Below are 23,204 nucleotides of genomic sequence, written 5' to 3'. Positions count from 1 at the left end.
CACCGATTTCACTAGAATACTCCTTCCCTGAAAAGAGAGAAGCTTCCCTTTCCACCCAGTCACTCTCTTCTTGATCTTGTCTAAAAGAGGACTCACTGCTGCTTTATGTACCCTTCCCTAAAACAAAGGTACCCCTAGGTAGTTCTTTGGAAAAGTTCCACCTTCGACACCCAGTATCGCTTGGATTTCTCTTTGTCTAGTCCAATGCATACCACCTACAAATAGTATGCTCTTATCTTTATTCATAATTTGCCCTGAAGCCATCTGATAAGTCTCTAAAAGTTGTGCAATATTTTCAATACTTTCTCCATCCCCTTTTGAGAAAATAATAATGTCATCCGCGTACAAGAGATGTGATGGGGATGGAATGCCTTTAGCTTTAGTTAGAGGTCGAGTAAGTTTTAACTCCCTAAGCTTGTTTAGACCTCTACTCAAAGAGTCTTCGGTTAGAGCAAAAAGGAGGGGAGATAAGGGATCTCCTTGTCTCAAACCCCTCTCTACTGGAATATAACCTACCGGCCCACCATTAATCAAAACAGATAGCCTTGCCGATTTGAGGATAGCTTGAGACATGCTAATCCACTTCTGACAAAAACCAAATTTTTCCATGACTGTATTGAGGAACTCCCAACTCATGGTGTCGTACGCTTGGGAAATATCCACTTTGATGCCTATACTCCCCCCTTCTGTCTTGTTGTCGAGGGGATTTATCATTTCAGATGGTAAGCAGATACTTGCTTGTGAAGATCTATCTTGTATGAAGCCACTTTGTTCACCAGAAACCATTCCAGAGATATGAACATTAAGTCGGAGTCGCATGATCTTAGAAAACAACTTGATGATAAAGTTACTCATACAAATTGGTCTAAATTGTGATAGCTTTAAAGAGTTTTTATCTTTTGGAATCAAAGATATAAAACATTCATTAGCTCCAATAGTAATAATACCTTCCTTGAAAAACGACACCACCGCCTCGATGACATCCTTCTTTATTATCTCCCAACAGCTGGCATAGAAATGCCCTTGATAGCCATCTGGGCCGGGGTAGCTATCAGAGTTCATGGCTTTTACCACTTCTAATATTTCCAGAGGAGTGGGGACTAAGCATAGAAATTCATTTACTTCTTGAGACACACTCTGCGGAATAAGATTAAGTAGGTCCTCACTGATCGAGGTCTCTTTCTTCTTGAATTTTTCAATGTAGTATGCTACTACATATTGCTTTATGTCCTCCTGATTCGGATCAAATATAAATATAAATAAAATTTAGAACTCCAAAAACATAATCAAATGAGTCAAAAGCCAAAATAAAAGGCTAAGTATGGAACAAAAAGTGTAGAAGCAAAAGAACAATGTTTTCTCTAGTTACATAATATGAAGACCATATTTTCTCGGACTTGTCTTTTTGAATATCCACTTCCTTCCTTCTTTAACCAATACCTACACCCCATATCACCTAATAAAGACATCTAGCTCAATTAGGAATAGGTTTGTGTGATATTAAGTGGTAGATATATTTGATCGACCTCGGCTTTCTTGGATTATCATTGAGATTGTGAGGAAACGTGTGTCCACTGCACACTGGAGTTAGAAAACTTGAGTGGAAAAATCAGAGTGTAATTTGTCTGCACATTCCTTGTGAGAACCTACTTAGGCACATTATCCAAAAGTTTCATAATAAGACATGTCATTGCATTTCATAGCATAGTTCATTGTATAGTTTTTTATCTTAAGATGATTTGATTATTATGCATGTATTAATTTAGGAGTTAGATTGATTATCCTTGTTTAAATGTTAGTGAGATGTATAGATATCTGAGATAAATTAGGGGATATTACTTTTATTTCTTAGTCATTGTAGTATAAATGAAGTTTGTGAGTATTTTCTCTGGAAAACTCTCACGAGGCTATAACTCGTCCACTAGGGAATTCCTAGTGGTTTAAGGCCTTATTGCATATATATGGTCAATGCAGTCGCACTATGCAAAACGAGATTAGTTAAGACCACATTTTTTGCCACTTATCTATTTTTATTTCTCATCTTTGCTTGAGGACAAGTAAAATACTGTTTGGGGGTGGTGTGATAAGCACCCAAAAGTATCACTACTAAAAGAAGGGCTTTTTGTGTCACTTATTCTTTTTGTCTCGTGTCATTTACTAGAAAAAAGTGACACACAGAGTTTTGATGTGTCACTTTTTTATGGAACGAGGGCTAATGTGTTAATTTTAGGAAAAGTGACACAAGTAATTTTTTTTTTTTTGTGTCCTATTATTTGAACGTGACACTAGTAGTTTGACTTGTTGTGTCACTTTTAGGTGTAAAAATATCAAAAACAAAATTAACAAATTATCGAAATAAATAAGCGACACAAGTACGAGTAACGCGGCTATATTTTTTAGGTTCCCTCGTAAAACAACTAACTTACTAAACCTAAAAGGAAAAGAAATAGAAAGGGAATAAACTGAAGTCATTTAAATCAAAATTAGGACTCATCACTTAGGGTTAAAAAATGAAAAAACGCCAAACAAAAAAAAACAGAAAAGAAAAACAGTCTCGCAAAAACGCTGAAGAGACCTCACCGTTCCTAATTCTCACCGGTGTTCTATAGCACCACGCGCGCTCTCTCACCCAACGGTCTCTCATCCATCCCTCCTTCTCCGGTTCCCTTTCCAGCTGTCTCTCTCTCGAGCAAGAAAATAAAGGTAATATTTTTTTTTTTTTTTTTTTTTTTTGTGTTCTATGTATGTGATGTAGAGTGGACCTTATTTTTATAAGTACATCCCCCGAGCTATCTTTGCTAGTCTTGACCATGAGCATGACCTCTTATATATCCCTCTGCTGTTTTTATCTCTTGAAAGTTTTCTTTAGAGTCTTTTCTTTATTGTATTTCTTTTGAAATATAATTCATCAGAATCTCCTCTCCACCACTTCTTGTTTTTTTAATGCAGCCCAACTGTGGTTTAGATATTAACACGTTCTGCCTATTGTACAGAGAAGTCTGTCAGCTCACTAGCATAGCTGGGCCGCGACCAAAACTGTGATTCTACAATACTGAGAACGAATTGAATCATTTAACGAATATGAAGTCCTTTACTCTTATAAGTATCCTGTATTTTGTGCAAGGTTTTATCATACTAGTCTTGGTTTATCTATCATTCTTTTTGTGTTTAGGGAGTAAATTAGAAGTTAGATAAGACTGGAATTCCAAAATTATGTTGAATTTATAAGAAGAGACATTCTCAAATAAAATAAAAGAGAATTTATTTACAAGCTGTAGGATTTTAGTTGCATACTAAGAAAACACCAGACTTGTTGAATTCGATCGACGATGTCCATGCAGTCTTATATCTAGCGCATCCTTGCCTAGGAAGGCTTAGAAAAGACATGATCATTACTTGTTGCTTGTGGTGGTGCAACAGTTGGTAGCTTTTACTACATCGTCTGCTAATTTTACTTCATTTGCTTTTATTTTTTTAATTATTTTTTGTGTGAGCTTGCTTTTTCTTGATGATGTCACTGGCCGTTACACATTCCGCACTTTAGATCTTATGCTGTGATTTAAGTTTCTCTGTTCCTGGTTTATCCTTTTAGAAGGCCAAGTTAAGCAGTTTATGCTTTAGGCTTCTTAAATAGATGGATAGTAGGTTGCATCAGTGTTTGTTCCTCATTTCTAAAAGAAAATGTTTAGGCTTGGATACATAGTTGCTGGATGGCATTTCAGCATGTGATTTGGCAATAAGACCTTTTTGGTTTGACATCTATATATGTCTATTTATACAATCAAGTGTTTCAAGTGGATTTTGATCGTTTTCTTCGATAGATATGATTCGTCGTCTTGCAGATGTGGCAAATACTCAATTTATAACCACAACTTTCCAGCCAGAACTCGTGAAAGTTGTGGACAAGATATATGGGGTAATCCATCAGAATAAAGTGAGCCGTGTAAATGTGATAAAAATGGAGAAGGCTCTAGACTTTATCGAGCATGACCAGTCGCACAATACTTGATTTAGGTGAGCAATTACTGGTATCATTTTTTGCATTTGAGCACATGAGGTTAGGTGATTTATTTGTGGCGCGATACTTTTCATGCAGGTAAGGGAGAGCACCTTGGCCTTAGGAATAACTCACAATATCTGAACTTGGATAGGGTATAGGATATTTTTCAATTGCACTTACTGTTGTACTTGAGCCATAGCATCAGCTTTGTATTATATAACCATCTTATAATTTGTCTAATCCGTTTGGAACTTCTTGTCCGATCATCTCCAGTTTCAAAGCCATAATCTTGACCTTGTTCTGTAATCTAGACCCCTCCATTGTACAGTGCTACATATTGGTTTTCACACCATTGAAATATTAAGGCCGTGGTATATTTCTAGTTTCATGAGTTCTTATACAGGTTGGGTTTTCATTTACACGAGTTGATTCTTGTGTTCTGATTAATTTGAAGAAGACCGTGTTTGGGCTTTTATCTAGAGAATATACAACCATTATTTCCATCAAGTAAATAACGACTCAGTCTGAAGTTTTTCGTATTTTGCACAACTCTATCAACTGCTATCAACTAACGCTATAGCGCAAGTTTTTAGTATTTTGTAGTGTATGAGCAAAGTGTGAAAGGACTTCCATCTATCTTGTATGGCGTCAAGCGTGATCAGTTCCAGCTTCTTGTGTTTGTGCATAGGATAAGTGATCATGTTGTGTCATGACTTGCTTACACATTTGAACCGAACAAGTTCTTTAATAGGAGAACGGAATAAAATATAGGAGATTAGTTCTTGAGGTAAGTTATCAATGCTTATATTTGAGTGCCTGGCATGATTTTTTGTGATCACCATAACCTATTTTGTAGCGAATCTCCCATGCATGCTGCTGCTACCTACGGCAGTTTCCTTTCAACACAGGTATGAATAATTTGGTGAGCTTATTTGTGTTAGTTATAATTTAACTTTTCATATGCTACGACTTAACAGAATGTATATATATGTTGTAGATATTTATATGCGACTTTTGGAATTGCTCGAGCAAAGTATGCATTTGGTAACCCAGAAAGTTTTACTATTTATACAAAGGATGATGAGAAGGTTCGATATATTGAAGTTGGTGAAGAACACGGTGATTGTGTGCTTTTAATTCCTTTCAACACAGGGTAACTGTGCTTATACATTTGCAGTACATATACATTATTTTCATATAATTAAAATTATTTTATTTTTATTTATTTTTTTTTCGATTGGTTATATAATTAAAAGTACTTAATTGAATTTGTATCCACATAACTGGTCATGTAGGGGGCATTGGGTCTTAATGGTTCTTGACATACCATCAATGGAAGTGTACTGGTTGGACTCTTTAAAAGATTTTCAAGGGCCGCCGGATCCAGCTTTTAAATTATTAGTAAACATGTGAGTTTAGTCTTTATTTATTGTATTTTTCATTGTATATTTGATTCTATCTTGAAAATAATGAGAATGAAACAAATGCATTTTCAGTGCGATCAAGACATCAAATATGTCCAAAGGAAAGAGAAAGATGAATCCAAATCCAAATTGGAACTATGTGACAGTAAACTTAGTTTCTTTGGAATACAATACAAAGTATCTTCCAATTTGTGTATGTGTTAATGCAAGTATTAATTATGTATAGTGCCCACAACAACAAGGGGGGATTGTATGCGGATATTATGTATTGCGCGTTACCTGGTCCACCAATGAAAAAGAAGGTGACTGTAAAGTAGCATTATTTTTCATATAGTCTTAGCTAGCTTATAAATTGGTGCATCTATAAATATGGTAGACAATGCATTGCCTGCATTATTCATTTTCATAATATTTATAATATATTTTTCGTCGAACAGGCATTGGAGTTCTCTAGCAAGAAGAGTTACACCATTGAAATAGATGAACTTGGTCTTGAATTCATCGACTTTATCTAACAATTTATCTGAGTAGTTAATTTGGGTAAGTTGTCTTCCATATTTTCCCTTTCTTTATGTATATATACTTTTCTTATAGTTTTTTTTTCTTACTTGTACAATATACCCTTCTTGATTCAATTCACTTGCTTTTTAATTTTATATACTAGTCATAGTGGAATGACGACTTCATGATATGATGCAGGTGCCATGGATCGATTAACAGATGAATAGATGGCAGCTAGGTTTTTGGTGTTGGAAGTGCGCACAACAAGCCAAGATATTGCTAGGATAGTATTGGTGCTATGTAGTTTTTTTTTATTATTATTTTAATTGTGATTCTTTTGGTATTGGAATGACTTCTTTTGTTGGGAGTCAAATTAGATGATAAATACTTGGTTTGATCGATGAAATCAATAGAAGTTAATTGTTTTGAATGTTGTTTCTTTCTTCTCGAGTGGATGTTGTTTCTGTATCATAAAGCAGGTTAAAGTGATTTTGGTTGTGATGTTTTGATAAATGTATGTGGATGTTGTTTATGTCATAAAGTAGGTTAATGGGATTTTGGTTATGACGTATAGGATGCAGGTTAAGAAATGAATACGATCGAATACAAAAATGAGAAAATGTTTTTAAAAAAAATTATTTTCATTTGTCTCACTTTTGGAAAAAGTGACATAATATCTATTAAAAATGACACAACTAGTAAGGGGCTTTTGTGTCACTTTTGACGTACTTGTGTCTCACTCTGGTCCAAAAGTGACACAACTAGTATGCTTAATGTGTCACTTTTGACATACTTATGTCTCACTCTGGTCCAAAAGTGACACAACTAGTATACTTAATGTGCCACTTTTGACGTACTTATGTCTCACTCTGGTCCAAAAGTGACACAACTAATATACTCAATGTGTCACTTTTGACGTACTTATGTCTCACTTTGGTCCAAAAGTGACACAACTAGTATATTTAATGTGTCACTTTTGATGTACTTATGTCTCACTCTGGTCTAAAAGTGACACAACTAGTATACTTAATGTGTCACTTTTGACATACTTTTGTCTCACTCTGGTCCAAAAGTGACACAACTAATATACTTAATGTGTCACTTTTAACGAAATTATGTCCTACTCTGGTCCTAAACGGATACAACTAGTGTCACTTTTGACAAGCACTGTGACACTCTTTCTTAAAAGTAACACAAGAGGCTATTCTTAAGTGTCACTTTTATTAACAAAAAGTGATACATTTAGTAAGGCTTTTGTGTCACTTTTGGTAGAACTTTATGTGTCGGGGGCTTATAGGTCACTTCAGAATTAGTTTCAAAAGTGACACAAGTGACTTCTTGTGTCACTTAAAAAGTGACACAAAAAGCCCTTCTTTTAGTAGTGTTTAAACCCCTTAATAGTATTCTACTTATGCCAATTATGTTTATAATAAATAAGAGTTAGTATTGTTTACGTGTTTTTGTCTATTTCAGGTTTTGAAGCTGTTTATGTTCTTCAAAATGCCATTTTACATAGAGAACGAGTCAAGATGATTGCTAGAAGAGTTCTATATTAAAAGCCCAAGAATCAAGAAGAAAAAGTCTTTTCAAGCCCAGTCAAAGTCAATTCGGGTAGAAAAAAAACAAAAAACCATCAAAACTTCAAAATGGTGTATATTTGGACTCGGACCTCAGAATTGGTCCTACTTTATGTCAAAATGACCGGCTTGAAATAAGCTTTCCAATGGACCCAATATTGTCCCAATCAGAGCTGTAAAAGTGGACACAAAGGGTACTGAAATAATTTCTAGCAACATTGACTACTTTAAACTTAACCTAATAGACTTTGGGCTCACTTTAGAAGCCCAAAGTCTAGCCTCCAGGCCTATGCATGAAAATATAACCCTAATCCTCTCCTATATAAAGAGGATTAAGGCTAAACCTAACTTGGCTACTCTTTTCATTAGTTTAGTTTTCATTTAGGTCTCTCTATCTCCCCCTTTCTTTAGTTTAGTATAGTTTAGTTTAAGGTTTGTAACCTCTATAAAAACCATTCAATAAAGCTTAGTTCTTTTACTTTAATGTCTTCTTCTTATTGTTTTAGTATAGAACATCCAATTACTCAAGACTAAAATCTCCATTAGATGGGGTTTATGAAGCCACGTGAGGATGATTGATTGTTAATGTAGTAGTCGTTAGTTTAAACGTTTCAAGTTCTTCGTTATGAGTTTCTAGAGATAGAACTCATAATGGTGAACTAGAATTTAAAGTCACCATCAAAGAGATTTGTGGGGGAGCTAAACTCTCATGCTAGTGAAGCCATGATCAGAGATAACTTGGTATTCACTAGGGATCAAGAAAAACGATTCGATGACTAAACTAATAGCCAATCGAATCGCGTGGTGGATTACCCTTCTCTATTACTTTTCTCATATCATTAATTCACTATTTTAGCATCTTAAATTTACTGTTTTTATCATATTACTCTCATCATTAGTTAATAGTAGTTTATTCTAGATTCATTTACAAGTACGTGCAAACAAGAGTGGATCGAAAACGATTACTCTCCTCTATATCAACATGTTTAGAGAGTATGATTATTGATTGATTATAATTATTTTAGTATGTAGAAACACTATTTTTACATCTAATTTAATTATCTTATCAAGTTTCATAAGCATTATTTTGCCGATACTTGAATTTAAGTATGTAATGATGTATACCGGTGGCCTGGTGAAACTAACTACTCATGATCCAATTGAGAAAGATATATATGGTGACCGGCGAAAAGAGATAAAAGTACTCCTGCCGAAATCAACTAACAAACAAGAAAAACTCGTGAACATAATGCTAGACATACAACAAGTTGGTGGTGTAACAGCAGGTGGAACTTACAATGGTAGTCATCAACTAAGTTGCACCAAATGTCAACATTACCTAGACATGCCATTGTTCGATCAACCAGCTACAGCAGGGCAGGTGATTGAGGGTACAGTCCAGTTTGTCACACCCAATTAGAGTGAATGTTGGAACTGGTCGAACCTTGGCTAAAAATCCTTGTGCTGGTTGTGAAACTAACTATCAGTACCCTCCACTCTCAACCACTCGTGGCAGACCACGTGTCCAGACTACAAGCAGGTCGTGCATACGACCTAAGGTCAGGTCCTCCAAACAACCTAGGAAACATAACCGTTGCAAGCTGGTCAACAGCATCATTAATGACAGATCATTACTTCGTAATGGAAGAAGTAAAAGCAATCATCAAGACAGCATAAAAGGGGATCTACGCCTATAAAAGGAGGCATCTTCTCCATTCTCAGGGGGCTCAGATTCTCTCCATCTCCAACTCAATTACTCAACATGAACTACGTCTGACTTGATTCCAGTTCATCAGAGAACTGGATACGTAGGCAACTCAGAGCACCAACCTGAGTTCAGGCAAACATCTTATACAAACCCTATTCTCCGAGATTGTAAGGTCATGCCTAAATTGTACCTCCAGATTGGCGCCATCTGCCGATCCGTTTTCTTGAGAAAAAGCATTCACACCATTTTCTTAATCGCGAAACTTGGTAAAACCACCAAAGAAGAACATTCAGCATTATTCCATTCAACTATCAATGGCAGCAAGCGAAAAGTCAATGTTCTAAGAGATAAGTCTACATTCAACTATCTTTCATTTATACTAATCTTTAATCTTAGATCAATTCAGATAATCTGTGCACACTTCTACGTTGCAAGATATATTTCATATTTACAGATCACTTGCAGTCGATCCAGTACCAACCCGAGGGCTGCAACTACCACCATGTCACACGTTCCTTTACAGCAAATCGGTGACAATACAGATCTAGGAATCCAGCTTACAAGTCGCTCCTTACCAGGTCAACTAAGGTGCTGATTCAACCACTCTCAAACAAAAATTTCAGAGCATGTTAATATCAATGAGGAAAAGCGCACACCAGCACAACTCATCACAGAGTTATATCAAAACCTCAGCCAAATCTCATGCAAAGACCTCCGCCAAGTCATCCATCAGCCTTCCATCAGCTCAGGTCATCCTTAGCCAGGTCATCCATCATATCAACGCATTATCAAGTCAGGTCATCCTCAACTCAGTCGTCCTCCTCCATGTCATCCATCAGATCAGCACATCATCAAGTCAAGTCATCCTCAGCCATGTCACCCTCATCTAGGTCGTCCTCATCCAGGTCGTCCATCAGATCAGCGCATAATCAGCTCACGTCGGACAAAAATTAAAAAAAGGTGAATTTGGAGGGGAAAATAGTGGATTTTGACCTCGAAATTTGCTCTATGGTGACAGCGTGCACGCGGCCGAGATCTTTCCAAATTGGGCTCACACGCATGATTCTGACAAATATAGCCAAAGTTATGGCCAAAATACCAAAACACATATAAGCTTACTCCAATTAGCTAAAGATTAGCTCATCCTCAGAACAGCTCATCCTCAAGTCAGCTCATCCTCAGCTCAGGTCGTCCTTAAGACAGACCATCCCTCAGCTCAGCTCATCCTCAGAACAGTTCATCCTCAGCTCAGGTCGTCCTCAAGATAGGTCGTCCTCAAGTCAGCTCATCCTCAGAATAGCACATCCTCATATCAGCTCATCCTCATCCAGGTCATCCTCAAGTCAATTCATCCTTATATCAGCTCATCCTCTTATCAAGTCGTCCTCAGCTCAGGTCTTCCTTAGGTTAGGTCGTCCTCAAATCAAGTTATCCTCAAGTCAGGGCAGAGCAGGTCTACAACCTGGAAGAAGCAACCAATATTCCAACTATCAGTTCAACTCGAACACAATCACTGTCAATTCAGCTTGTATGCAAGTTGTCATCAGTTCACTAGAGCTTGAACGAACATCAATATTCCAGGTTGTCCCAGATTGACCACACTGCAAAGCTCGCATCGATGATGTCAATCAATATAAAAAAGCTCACTCGCCATGGAGTTATACCACACATAAAAAGTTGCCAGCATATCCATCATTAATTGAAATAACAAATCAAGGAAAAGTAATACTTTGTCAAAGCAAGGAATCAACAATTCAAAACCAAGAAGCATCCAAGTGTTTCCAAATCAGATATAACAATTCAAAGCACGCAGTTCCCTCCTTGACAGCTCGCATATACTACAAGCCAGTTAGTCACTTAAATTGCAAATTGGAAGCTCACTCCCTTGCAAGTTTATTGCAAGCCAATCAAGCTGGGGGCTAGCCATAGCTATCTCCAAACTGGGATAAATTATTTCATTGGGGCTAAACAACATTAACACCCACAAAGAGCTGCTTCTACTACGAACTGGGGGCAAGTGATAAGCACGCTAGCTAAAGGTTAACGATCAATCATAGTAATGCCCCCAAAAGGCTTACTAATCAACCAGCTCAAATGGCATCTACGACAACAATAGCGCCCCCAAAAGGCTATCTATCAACCAATCAGTTTGACGCCCTGCTAAGGATCAAGTTCAAACCACGCACTATGATCGCAATCAAGGACGCTCAACGGGAAACAACCACTGTGACGCCCCCAAAAGGCTAGCTATCAACCATAGTGACGCCTTCAAAAGGCTAACTATCAACAAAAATGCCCCCAAAATGCGTACAATCAACTTAACACGAACGCCAGGGTTAAGCTTGATTCAACCATAGTGACGCCCCCAAAAGGCTAGCTATCAATCATAGTGATCCCCCAAAAGGCTAGCTATCAACCATAGTGACGCCCTCAAAAGGCTAACTATCAACAAAAACGCCCCCAAAAGTCGTACAATCAACTTAACACCAACGCCAGGGTTAAGCTTGATTCAACTGTAATTACCACTCAAAAGCTAATTATCAATCAAAATCAATCTACGAACTATAATCTACGCACTACGAGCTACGACATACAATTTACGATCTACACATTACAAGCTACGATCTGCAAACTACGACATATGACCTACCACATCAACTCCCAACAAAGCTCTAAGCAACAAACGACATCCAGCCTACAAACACACAAAAAAATTCAATTCGCAGCAATCTCCATTTTCAACCAAGTAAGACACGCAGTCTCCTTTATTATCTTTCTTTACACCACTATTCTACAAACAGTGATATAAAAAAAGGGGGCTATGGCAGTACCCTCCACTCTCAACCACCCGTGGCAGACCACGCGTCCAGGCTACAAGCAGGTTATGCATACGACCTAAGGTCAGGTCCTCCAAACTGTAGGAACCGTTATTTCAGAATGCAAATTTCTACAAACCGCGAAAACTCACACGCAGCGGAATTAATGGGGTTCACGGTTTTGGATAGAAAATCATACCTTTATATCAGCTTCTTGATATCTCTGAGAATCCAAGCTTTATGAAATCAACAATCAACCCCTTGATCTTCTGTTGTATTCTTTTCAATAGATTGGACGTTGTGTGGGCAACGATCTACCAACCCCTTTCTTTCTCACAAAGCTAGAACCGATTTAGATCTATATTTTCTTGCCTCTCTTTTCAATCAATATGAATAGTGAAATTCGGCCAAGAAGAAAGGTTTCTATTTATAGGCTACAACAGGGACCATGAGGAGAAATTAGGGTTGTGCTTCCCATGTTCGCCCAGAACACACGACCCAAGTCCGTCAACAAATGGCTTATTCCACTAAAGGCCATTGTTGCATTACCGCCTTAATCCCAAATTACATGTCACGTTTATGGGCTCCATATTATATGCTCGTTGATCTCCCCGTGTTTAAGATAGTGAATGTCCATTGATTAAGTCAAGTTACTGACAACTACATTAATCAACTTCTTATGTCTCTGAGTAGTACCACTCAACCTCATTGTCATGTCAGATCAAATCCACTTGTAGGGTTTACATGACAATTCTTATAAGCTCCTCAAGGGGACATCATCAGCCTGACTTCTTGCAGGACACAGATTCCTTCTATAATCAACAACACACCTTACATACAATATCATTACCCAATCCATCGAGTTTGTTGATTCACAAATGAATCTCACTCATTGATGATTTAAAGTAATGTACAATGCAGATAGGGGTGTCTCTTTTTGCCGAATTTCCGATTTTTCCGAAATCTGACCCGAAATTGGTCTGGCTCTGGGTGTAGTTTTTATAGGCCGATTTTCCGATTTTCCAATTTCCGAAAATTCGAAAAAAAATTGGATTGGATTCGGATATAACTCTAAAAACTGATCCGATCCGATATCCGATCCGAAAGTTCCGATATATAGCTGATCCAAAATTTTCGATATTATTGCCAATTTATTTCGAAAATATGTACTTCTCTCACAATCCACTTGATTAGATCTCAACCAGATCTCGATCGTTCATTCATTTTCTAGTTTTTTACTTCCAAAAACAAAACAAAAACATAACCTAGCCGCTACTTCCCCACTTGAATTGGACTACTCCACTGTCATTACACCGTCTGCCATAACAACAATGATATGAAAAAAAATGTCATTGAGTCATACAATGACTTCCAGACCAATCCAAAAGCCAAATTCCAATAGATAGAATGTTATGTAAAGCTACTTAGAGTCCAAGACCAAAATCCATTATTCATGCAGACACTTCACGCTTCAATTTCCATACACGAAAAAAGATTGAAACATTACAAATACCCAGACCTTAACAGAATGCAATGTTTGCTGTTGGTGGCTGCATGTTCTTTTTCTCATTTTTTCTTAGATCACTTGTTTGAATGAAAATGGGTTTTCTCAATAAACAAGTGCGTATTGATGTTGGTACATTGGTGTTGTGGACATGGTTTTCTCTCCCTACAATGAATATTGGCGTATGATATTCCACAAATAATTGAAAGTAAAGAGATCTTTGAAAATTTACCAAGTATTTTGAAATTTCTGAGTTATTTTGAAATTTCTGAAAGTTTCGAAATTGGAAATATATTTTGAATCCGAAAAAAAATTGGATCAGATTTGGCTAGCATATTAGGTTCCGAAAAAAATTCGAAAAAATTTCGAAGGAGGTTAATCCGATCCGATCCGATCCGAAGTCACCCCTAAATGCACGTAAGTGCCCGTTATTATATCCAGATTAGGAAGACAAACATCCATAATAACATAGGCGTTTGTTCTCTTATATAGTCAGTATAAAGAAAAACAACCTCATTTGGTCATGTTCAATACACACAAAGTGTACTAGTATAATCCTATAGTCAAGATAGACTAATATCATATTATACTACAACCATACCAATGGTTTGTCCAAATCCATTTAGGTTGTGAACGTTTAGTTATACTTTATAAGGTACTGATGATATGATCTTCTGTGTATCCACACCATATCATCTACAACATAAAGTATTAGACACATGCATATAACTAATAACATATATAATATGCATAACATTTGCCCATATGATTCTCATTCAAAATATAAAGAATTAGAGTTATTACAAAAATAATTTTTAGTTTATAGCCCTTTCACAAACGACCTAGGAAACGTAACCGCTGCAAGCTGGTCAACAACATCATTAATGACAGATCATTACTTTGTAACGGAAGGAATAAAAACAATTATCAAAACAGCACAAAAGGGAGATCTACGCCTATAAAAGGAGGCGTCTTCTCCATTCTCAGGGGGCTCAAATTCTCTCCATCTCCAACTCAATCACTCAACATGAACCACGTCTGACTTGATTCCAGTTCATCAGAGAACTGGATATGTAGGCAACTCAGAGCACCAATCTGAATTCAGTCAAACATCTTATACAAACCCTATTCTCCGAGATTGTAAGGTCATGCCTAAAATGTACCTCCACACTAACCAAGGATATGGGACAGGTTGTAGTGCAACGTTACATTTGCATGGAATTATGGCCTCATGCCTTAAACTGGTGATAATACGCAACCGTTGTGTTGAATTGAACTTCAGTATAATATTCAAAAAGAACAACAAAAACCTCTTCGAGAATACAAGAAATTTATTGTAATCTTTACAAGGAACTTTGTAGAACTACTACAGATAACAGATATACACACACAGTGCATCAATCATTATACTCAAATACAGATTATACGTCGAGCCCTGAATAGCCCATACCGACGCATTCATATACCTTAAACCTGATGTTGCATGGTAGTCCGTTATTGTACAACTATGTACTCGTTTTTTTATGACTTATACGTGAATACTAATACATAAATTAACCCCTCCCTCCCTCCCCCCTGGTAACTCAAAAATTAATACATTGAATACTATTGTGACCGGCCTGCATAAGGATCAAGGACCCATTTCCAAAGTGCCCAACACGCCCAAAATAGCTACGTCCAAGATAGCCACAATCAATACCCAAACCCTCGACCGGCCTTTTGAACCAACACTCAGTAGCAAAATCATAAGCATACACGTTTCCATTGCAATAAGTAAATATGAGATCATCAACAGTGAGAGGTCTAGGGGACCAACATTTTGATACTCGAAGATCTGTAGAGATTGGACTCCACGAGTTTTCTTCAATGTCAAAAGAGAATAAGCAATCTGTGAGACACAAAAGTATCGTGTTGCCTACCACAGCCGTATAAAGAGAAGTACAAGTTAAGGGATCTATGTTAAGGTGAGGGGATAATATGTGTTTGATTCTGGGTCGAAAACTTCCGCCCAAGGTTTAGGATCTAATATTGCATCTCCGAACACATAGACTTTACCGCGTGTAGCAACCAGTGCAGGACTGCACCTCTCGGCAAGTAAGCGAGTGTGTGCTCTCCTTTCACAGGGCATTACAAGAAACGTCGTTACTTCTAGTTCTAGTACTAGTATCAAAGGAAAACACATATGTAGAACCTTTGTAATTACAATCTTCACAACTTCCGCTGTGAATACCACCAATAAAAAATATCTTTGACACTAAAGCGAGCGAACTGAAACATCTACCTACTTTCTAGGTTAGAAACTGAGCAAATCGGAGTTGTAAAAGTGCTAGTTTCACTGTTCGTTCTATTTCTAGGGTCAATCTCATACCAGTGAATGAACATCGCCTGTATTGCGGTATTGCCTTCCCTAAAACTGATTACAAGGTGGGATTGTGGGAACATCCAAATTTACATTATTATTGTTTTAGTTAACTCATTTTGGTATTGATTGTAATTTGTCAGGTGATGAACTGGATGTAACATGAGTGAGGTGTGGATTAGTCACAACCCACTCCCCAATTTTGTCCACCTTCATCTTTATAATACATTTCGCTTATGTAGCAAAAATAAAGAAATGTGGGGGGCTTCTTTTGTAATCCTTTTGGACCATGGCGCAATCATGGCCGGCAGGGTTTCGGTTTGACACTCTAGTAGTCTAGTGTGTCCAGTAAAAATGCACCCGGTCCGTTTATATTTGTTTCATGGCCCGGAAAACTTTAGTTTTGTTGGACCACCCGAATACTATACCGCCATAATTTTAACCTTGTAGTCGGGCTGGGCTACAAATGGGAAAGTCCAAATGTTGTTAAAAGCCCAACTTCAGCCCATTTACGCCAAAATAGTAAGTATCACGAAGTATCAAACTATCAATCTAAGTATCAATTGGAATCTCTCATTTCGTTCAATTGAATGCATATGCTAATATGCTGATTATCAAATTGATTTCTCATTATCTTTGCATTCTAGTGGAGTACATTCCGATAACTGTCTTGATACCTAGTTTACGACAAGCAAATTAAAACAGATGGATGGAGCTCCATACTTATAACTGGGCACTCATGAAAATACACTACATATATGTAGGGCGTATATCACAAACTAAGACCGCGCGACTTATCAAACTTGGTACTGAATCATCTGAACGTCAATTTGGCAATCCATGCTTCTCTCGTTTTTATCGCTTTCTTCATGTTTTATATGCTCTTCCGCAAAGTTAATTTCACCGAATCACCGTGAACTGGATGAAGGATTGGGTGCTCCTCAGATTTCTCAATTGAATTCATCTTGACGATATCAGAATTTTGTTCAGGCAGTTTCTCGTCTATAACCTTCTTAGCGTCCCTATATTTTGCGTACAACACCATTTGAAGGACACCAAACACAACTCCTAGCACGTTTGGGACCTATTCGATCATGCCACCAAGAAGTCAAAATTTCAGAAAATTCATAACAAATTGAGAAAGAGTGTGACTGAGTATATTATCATACTTACAGCAACGAAGTAGTCCTTCAGCAGAAATCCGTAGCAAAACCACATCATTGCGCTTAGAGTCAAGAAGAACGACAAGTAAAACGGCATGAACTCCACACTCTTTGTTCGTATAACCAAGCCCTAAGAAAGAAAATTAAACAAGTCGAAACTTCAGAAAATTTTGATGATTAGTGACTCATTATTATGGGGATGATGCATGCGGTGGAAAAGAGCTCTTCTAATTAGTAATTGTAGAGCTAAAAATAGTTGAACTATATATTTCTGGAAAAAAAGAATTAATAATAAGAAATAGATTATATTCTCTTGTAATTTCTCTCACCACAATGCTAAATGGAGCTGCAAAGACGCTTGTAGCGACGACAACAGAAACCCATCCAAGAACAAAAACTCGACGGTCACCCTTCACTAGGAAGATAGTTAACAAATTGATTAAACTGAATGCTCCTAAATTCAACAACAGAAACAGTTTGGCAGCCGATATCTGCAAATACAATCCGTATTTGAAATCAATTAAAAGGAACATTATTTGTCAAAAAAATGTAATGGTCAAGTAACAAGATAAAATGAATAATAACTCATCATACTCTTGCTTTCCTGGGAGCGTACACCATGAACATGACGATGTACATGGTCTCTATAACACATCCAATAGAGTTAACCGTGATAAGAAGGTAAGCATGGGGTTTAAGAAACGCGTAAGAAATCCATGTCATGGCACTAAATAATGCAACCACATATGCTACTGACTGAAACTGTTCTGTTGATTTCCTCTTGTAAATTCGATAAAACGTTGGCCTACAAAGATATTAGTTAAACGGTGACATAAGTGAAGTGGTACATAAACCTCGTTGAGAAACTCAATATAAGGACATGCATAAGCATGCATGATAGAATCATAAAAACACTTACAATGGAGCAAGGAACACCATGAACGAGCAAATGTTACCTGGCATCATAAGATTCAAAATTGAACCAAAATGACTTAGCGACTCATAATAAACAATATAATAACATTAATAAGTGACCTGATCTATATCATTTCTCTTCAAACAAGTTTAAAAAAAATTGTTTATTTTCGGTTAATTTCTATATATACCTGATATACCAAAGACAAGTACCAAGGGATGGTGATGGGGAAAGATCTGCATTTTCAACTACCAGCTCAAAACTCTTCAAACACACACACACACACACTCTCTCCCAATCACGAAAAAACTATGAATCAAGTTTTGATAGAGTGGTGAAATGAAACTAACAATAACATGTTCTGTAAGGTTAGATTGGTATACATTTTATAGATGGAGAAAAAGGGCGTGTGTAGCAGTTTTATGCATAACGCGGTGTTGGGGGACCAGATATTAATAGGTGGAATGCATAATTGCATAAAAAAGTAAATCATTCCTTTGAACTCAACGGGACGGTTGTCCAAGATATAAGTCAGTAAGGACGAAATTTCAAGTTACTTTTTTTTCAGGAAAGTTTTCCCGCCACTATTACCCTTTCATATCATGTGGATATATTTTATACCTCCATTGGATGAGAAACTCACTATGTACGCCAAAGAGGATAAAGAAGGAAAAAATTTCATGTGATTTTAATGCAGGTCAGGGTCCTCTCCTCAACCCTAAACTATTTTAAAAAAAAAAAAAAAAAAAAAAAAGCCCCATTTGAATTCATAAATAGTATGTAATTTGAAAATCTTTTGTAATGTGTATGGAAACAAAGGAAATTGTCGAAATTGTATATCAAGTAGTCTTTACTGAGTGCCCATTATTCTTTTTATAAAGACTTGTATCAAAGACAACAACCTATATCTAAAATATCAAAACTTCATGAGGAAGTTATATATGGAGATTCATCGATCCAACAATCGAATACACATATCAAATATTTTGAAGTTGTTAAAAGAAATTCATCAAGATTCGGGACTTTGATAGATTAAAGAGTGGCAGAATAAAAAGTTAAAGAAGCGGAATTAATTACTTTTGGTTAATCTGTTGGAGACAGAAAAATAGAGCACATATAATATTGATTTTTTTTGTCTTTTATAAGAACCTGTTTAGTGAGTTTCCCATTGTTTTCATTCATACCTTCAACGTATCATGCAATAGAGGGGAGTTGAGGACTGCATCTACCCCCACCACCCTAGTGCTGTTGTGCCCTCCCTGTGCCTTGTGGGTGATGCAAGTCGGACTCACGAGGCGCTCTACTTTTCCTGTCCTTTATTTTGTTTTCATGGGCTATTATTGGTTTTGCCAACTATTTACGCATGATTTCATAATGTGTTAAAAGTGTGAAGCATTTTCACTAGAACCGTTGAGTTTACTCGAATAAAGTTGTTTGTTTTTGAAGAATGAAACAATACACTATGATTGGCTGATGTTGTTATTGTTGGGCATCGATTGGGCTTGGAAATTTAAGGAGGAGAAAGCTCTAGTGGACCATGGAATGAGAATGTCTTAGTTTGGTGTTATTGATATACTTAAGGTGTGCATAAAACCGACCGAACCAAACCGAACCGGTCAGTTTTGGATCGGTTATATTTATTAGTTAGGTTGGTTCGGTCGTCACTTTAGTTCCAAATCTGAATCGAACCGACCCACTATATATAGTATATATTAAAATATACATATTTAATTTGATTTAATTTAATTTAAAAATGTGAAAACCAGTATGTTCGGGTCGGTTAATTTCAGTTAAACTGTAATCCAATCACTTCGGTTCGGGTATTGGTTAGGCTGGAAATTGGTATGGTTTGGTTCGATTAGTATAACACATTTGGTTCGGTTCGGTTACATTAAAATATAAACCGATGTTGTCGATTTAGTTCCAAACCCGACCCAACCCAAACCGACCCATGCACACCCCTAGATATACTAGCCTAACTAGAAAAAGGAAGCTCAGGCATATACATTAGCTCTTTTGAAAACTTGCTCAATAACATACACAAAATTTCTAACAAATCGTTTTAACTAGGGAAATTTTTTTTGTTTTAGTTTGAAATCCTGTTTTAATTTCTTTAATAAATCGTTTTATTTGTGTTTTAAAAATTCGTTTTTAATTGGGGAGGGATCCCATTTTAATAGTTAACTTAAATTAGAAATGTGACTCTCATTTTTAGGTGCAATGGTTATGTGTTAACAGATACACCATTATTTAGGTTTTAGTAGGGAACACCGGATAATTAAATTTATGTTTGAAACAAAGATGGCCTCATAGTGGAATAGTTTTTCTAAAGTGGAATGTATAGAAGCTTTTCACCAATCAAACATAGAAACATGCTTTTCATCAATCAAACATAAAAATATACGAGGAATGTGGTCCTGAAGTTTTGTCTTATCAAATCTAGATGCAAATCAATCCAAATGAAAGGTGAATGAAATATATGCAGGTGCCGACTAGTAAAGTCGGTAAAAAACCTTTGGGTGATGATACCAGAAGTCTGGGGGTTGAACCTCGCCAGCATCAAAGAGTTATTGATCTCATTTAAAACAAGCTTGCCAGTCAAAAAAAAAAATGAAAACTATATCTCAGTAATTAAATTATATATATTATAGCTATCTAATGAGAAAATATACAATACATTGTCGACATGAGAATTAAGTGTAGACGTGTAGTACATGCAAGTACGTTACTTAAGATAACTCTTATTGGGGAAAAAAATAAAAAATAAAAATGCTAGATAGCTTGTAGCACTAAACAATAGTGTTGGCATATTGCCTCAGGTCGCCTCGATCATTCGAGTGGTTTTCTGGAAACAATAAGCGGAGATCAATCTCTCTTTCAATTAAAGTGCACTTACCAAGAGTTGAAAGATAGAGTGTACAAATCTCAATGCAGATGAGTCAAAAAATCAAATGTAATATCCCATTCATTTTCTTCTCTTTATTATTTCTATTTTTTCCTCCATGCTATCAAACTCAGTCATATAAACATCAATATGAAATCACAACCACAACGAATTAATAGCTTTAATAATCTTCAGAATTTTTACTATAATCAAAGTTTTTGGAAGTGCAATAAATAATTCCTATGTGATAACGAATTTAATGATTTTTGCAAGTCGGCAAGTCCCGCACTTTCTTCATCTAGAAATGGTGTATTAACTATATATATATATGTCCATAACTTTTGCTTTTCGGAATCGTACTTGACCCAGATGACATAACATAGATATGGGCTGCCCTAAATGGAATTTGTTTATGTAATATAGGTTTTGGGCCGAACAATAGACTTGGGCTTCCGGCTTGAATCCCTTTCATTGTTTGCTTTCGCTTTCACTTACAAGTTACAAGTCATTTGGATATCAAGCACTGTCAACTTCCAGATTGGTACGGAGCTTGGCCTAAGATATTGTTGATGCCGTCCCATGTCCATAACTAGCCTATAGGGTGACCAAGTCTTTGTCTAATATCAAGGCCTTGTAGGTTGCAACTTATTTCGCATCGCTAACCCATTTTCTTCCAAAGCAGAGTATGTAATGCAGTGAAGGGTATGAAGGTCAATAAAATGTGGATATGAATGCATCAAATATATATGACAATAATAAGAATACCAATATATAACCAAGGTACGTTTTGAATTCGTACAATATTAATACTCTGCAAAATTTGTAAGAATATGGAGTATTGTTGTCCCTCAGGAGTTTGGCCTTTGGTACATAGTTTGCACCGTAGTATAAAACTAGATTTTGGACCCGGGCATACGCTCGGGATCTATTAAATATTTTATGTGCTGAAAAGGCTTTACAAAATGTCTCACACAAATTTTCGAATCAGAATATATTTTTATTAAAAATAAATAGAAATATGTTAATGACCAAAGTGATTATGGTGCATAAGTCTTGGAAACTAAGGGATCAAATTGAGATAGCCTCTTCACTTTGTGGTTTAGGATATTAATCCGTAATTTTCAAATATAATTATCTTAAACTCTATCTAGCTTGTATAATAATTTTCTTAGATTTATGGTGATTTAGCGTCACATTTTCGAATAAGAATATATTTTTATTGAAAATAAACCGAAAAATCGTTAGTGAGCAGCGATTATAGTGCATAAGTACTTGGAAACTAAGGGATAAAATTGAGATAGCCTCTTCACATTGTGGTTTAGAATATTAATCCGTAATTTTTAAATAAAATTATTTTAAACTCGATCTAGCTTGTATAATAGTTTTATTAGATTTATGGTGATTTAGCGGTAAATCATCACCATTAAACTTACGTAATGTGTACAAATCACTAAAACAGATTGATTGTTTCTATATCCTCAAAGAATACACTACTCTCACTTGAAAAGATTTTTTCACATGAGCGTGTCCTCTGAGCGGGTGTCATTATATTAAATTATTCTAAAAAAATATTAGCAACTATGCATAGCTATGAGATATGAAAATTATACTAATTACTCATTTAAATTTCTTGACCACTCTCAATAAAAGGAAGCACCAAGCCTTGATAAAACTTATCGACTTCTTTTTATTGTTAGGTTTAATAATAGAAGTTTGATTGAAGCTTTGTGAGAATGTTCAATATGAAGATAATATTGAAGCTACTTGAATAGCAAGACATTCCCAATTACAATAAAAGAATTATAATAAACACTATTTAAAATGCAAAACTATATTTATTGAGACATTTATTCTCCTACATATAATACAAATATGTTTTAGGATTATTAGTTCAATGCATTTGCATCAAGTTTTTATTTTCCATTAATTATTCTTTGAGGTTAGTTTAATGTAGCACGTTGCATCCGGTTTCAATTTCTCATTAATTATTCTTTGAGGTTAGTTCAATGCAATTGCATCAAGTTTCAATTTCCGTTAATTATTATTTGAGGTTAGTTTAGTGCAATTGAATCTACTTATTTATGATTTCCGTTAGTTATCCATTAAGGTTAATTGATCTGAGTTGCATCAAGTTTTCGATGTTTCATTAATTAGTCTTTGAGATTAGTTCATTGCATTTGCATCCAGGGTTCCAATATCCGTTAATTACTCTTTGAGGTTAGTTCAATACATCGCATCCGGTTTTCGATTTCCGTTAATTGCTTTTTCTAGGTTAGTTCGATAGTTTATAATTTGTTTGCATACATGTAAGAGTCTTTTTTATAAACTCACTTTTCGTTTTGGGTTCCTAAT

General features: G+C 36.1%; 1 protein-coding gene and 1 long non-coding RNA gene across 2 annotated transcripts; one reads left to right on the top strand and one right to left on the bottom strand.

The window, feature by feature from the left end:
* Positions 1 to 3,801: 3,801 nt before the first annotated feature.
* LOC147496565 (uncharacterized) lies at positions 3,802 to 4,386 on the top strand. Its single transcript, XR_015196607.1, has 2 exons — positions 3,802 to 4,014; positions 4,097 to 4,386. It is a non-coding gene; the product is annotated as an uncharacterized LOC147496565 (long non-coding RNA).
* Positions 4,387 to 16,442: 12,056 nt separating this feature from the next.
* LOC147496564 (bidirectional sugar transporter SWEET15-like) lies at positions 16,443 to 18,332 on the bottom strand. The gene is made up of 6 exons (XM_086559545.1): positions 18,159 to 18,332; positions 17,972 to 18,008; positions 17,647 to 17,857; positions 17,382 to 17,543; positions 17,063 to 17,182; positions 16,443 to 16,973 (listed from the first exon to the last, which is right to left on the bottom strand). Exons 1-6 carry the CDS (start codon positions 18,208 to 18,210, stop codon positions 16,764 to 16,766), a joined length of 792 nt encoding a protein of 263 aa, XP_086415671.1. The 5' UTR covers positions 18,211 to 18,332; the 3' UTR covers positions 16,443 to 16,763.
* Positions 18,333 to 23,204: the final 4,872 nt, after the last annotated feature.

The sequence above is a fragment of the Coptis chinensis genome, chromosome 5 (genome assembly GCF_015680905.1).
Source record: "Coptis chinensis isolate HL-2020 chromosome 5, ASM1568090v1, whole genome shotgun sequence".
Taxonomy (NCBI): Eukaryota; Viridiplantae; Streptophyta; class Magnoliopsida; order Ranunculales; family Ranunculaceae; genus Coptis; species Coptis chinensis.
This window is presented reverse-complemented; position numbering and strand designations above follow the sequence as displayed.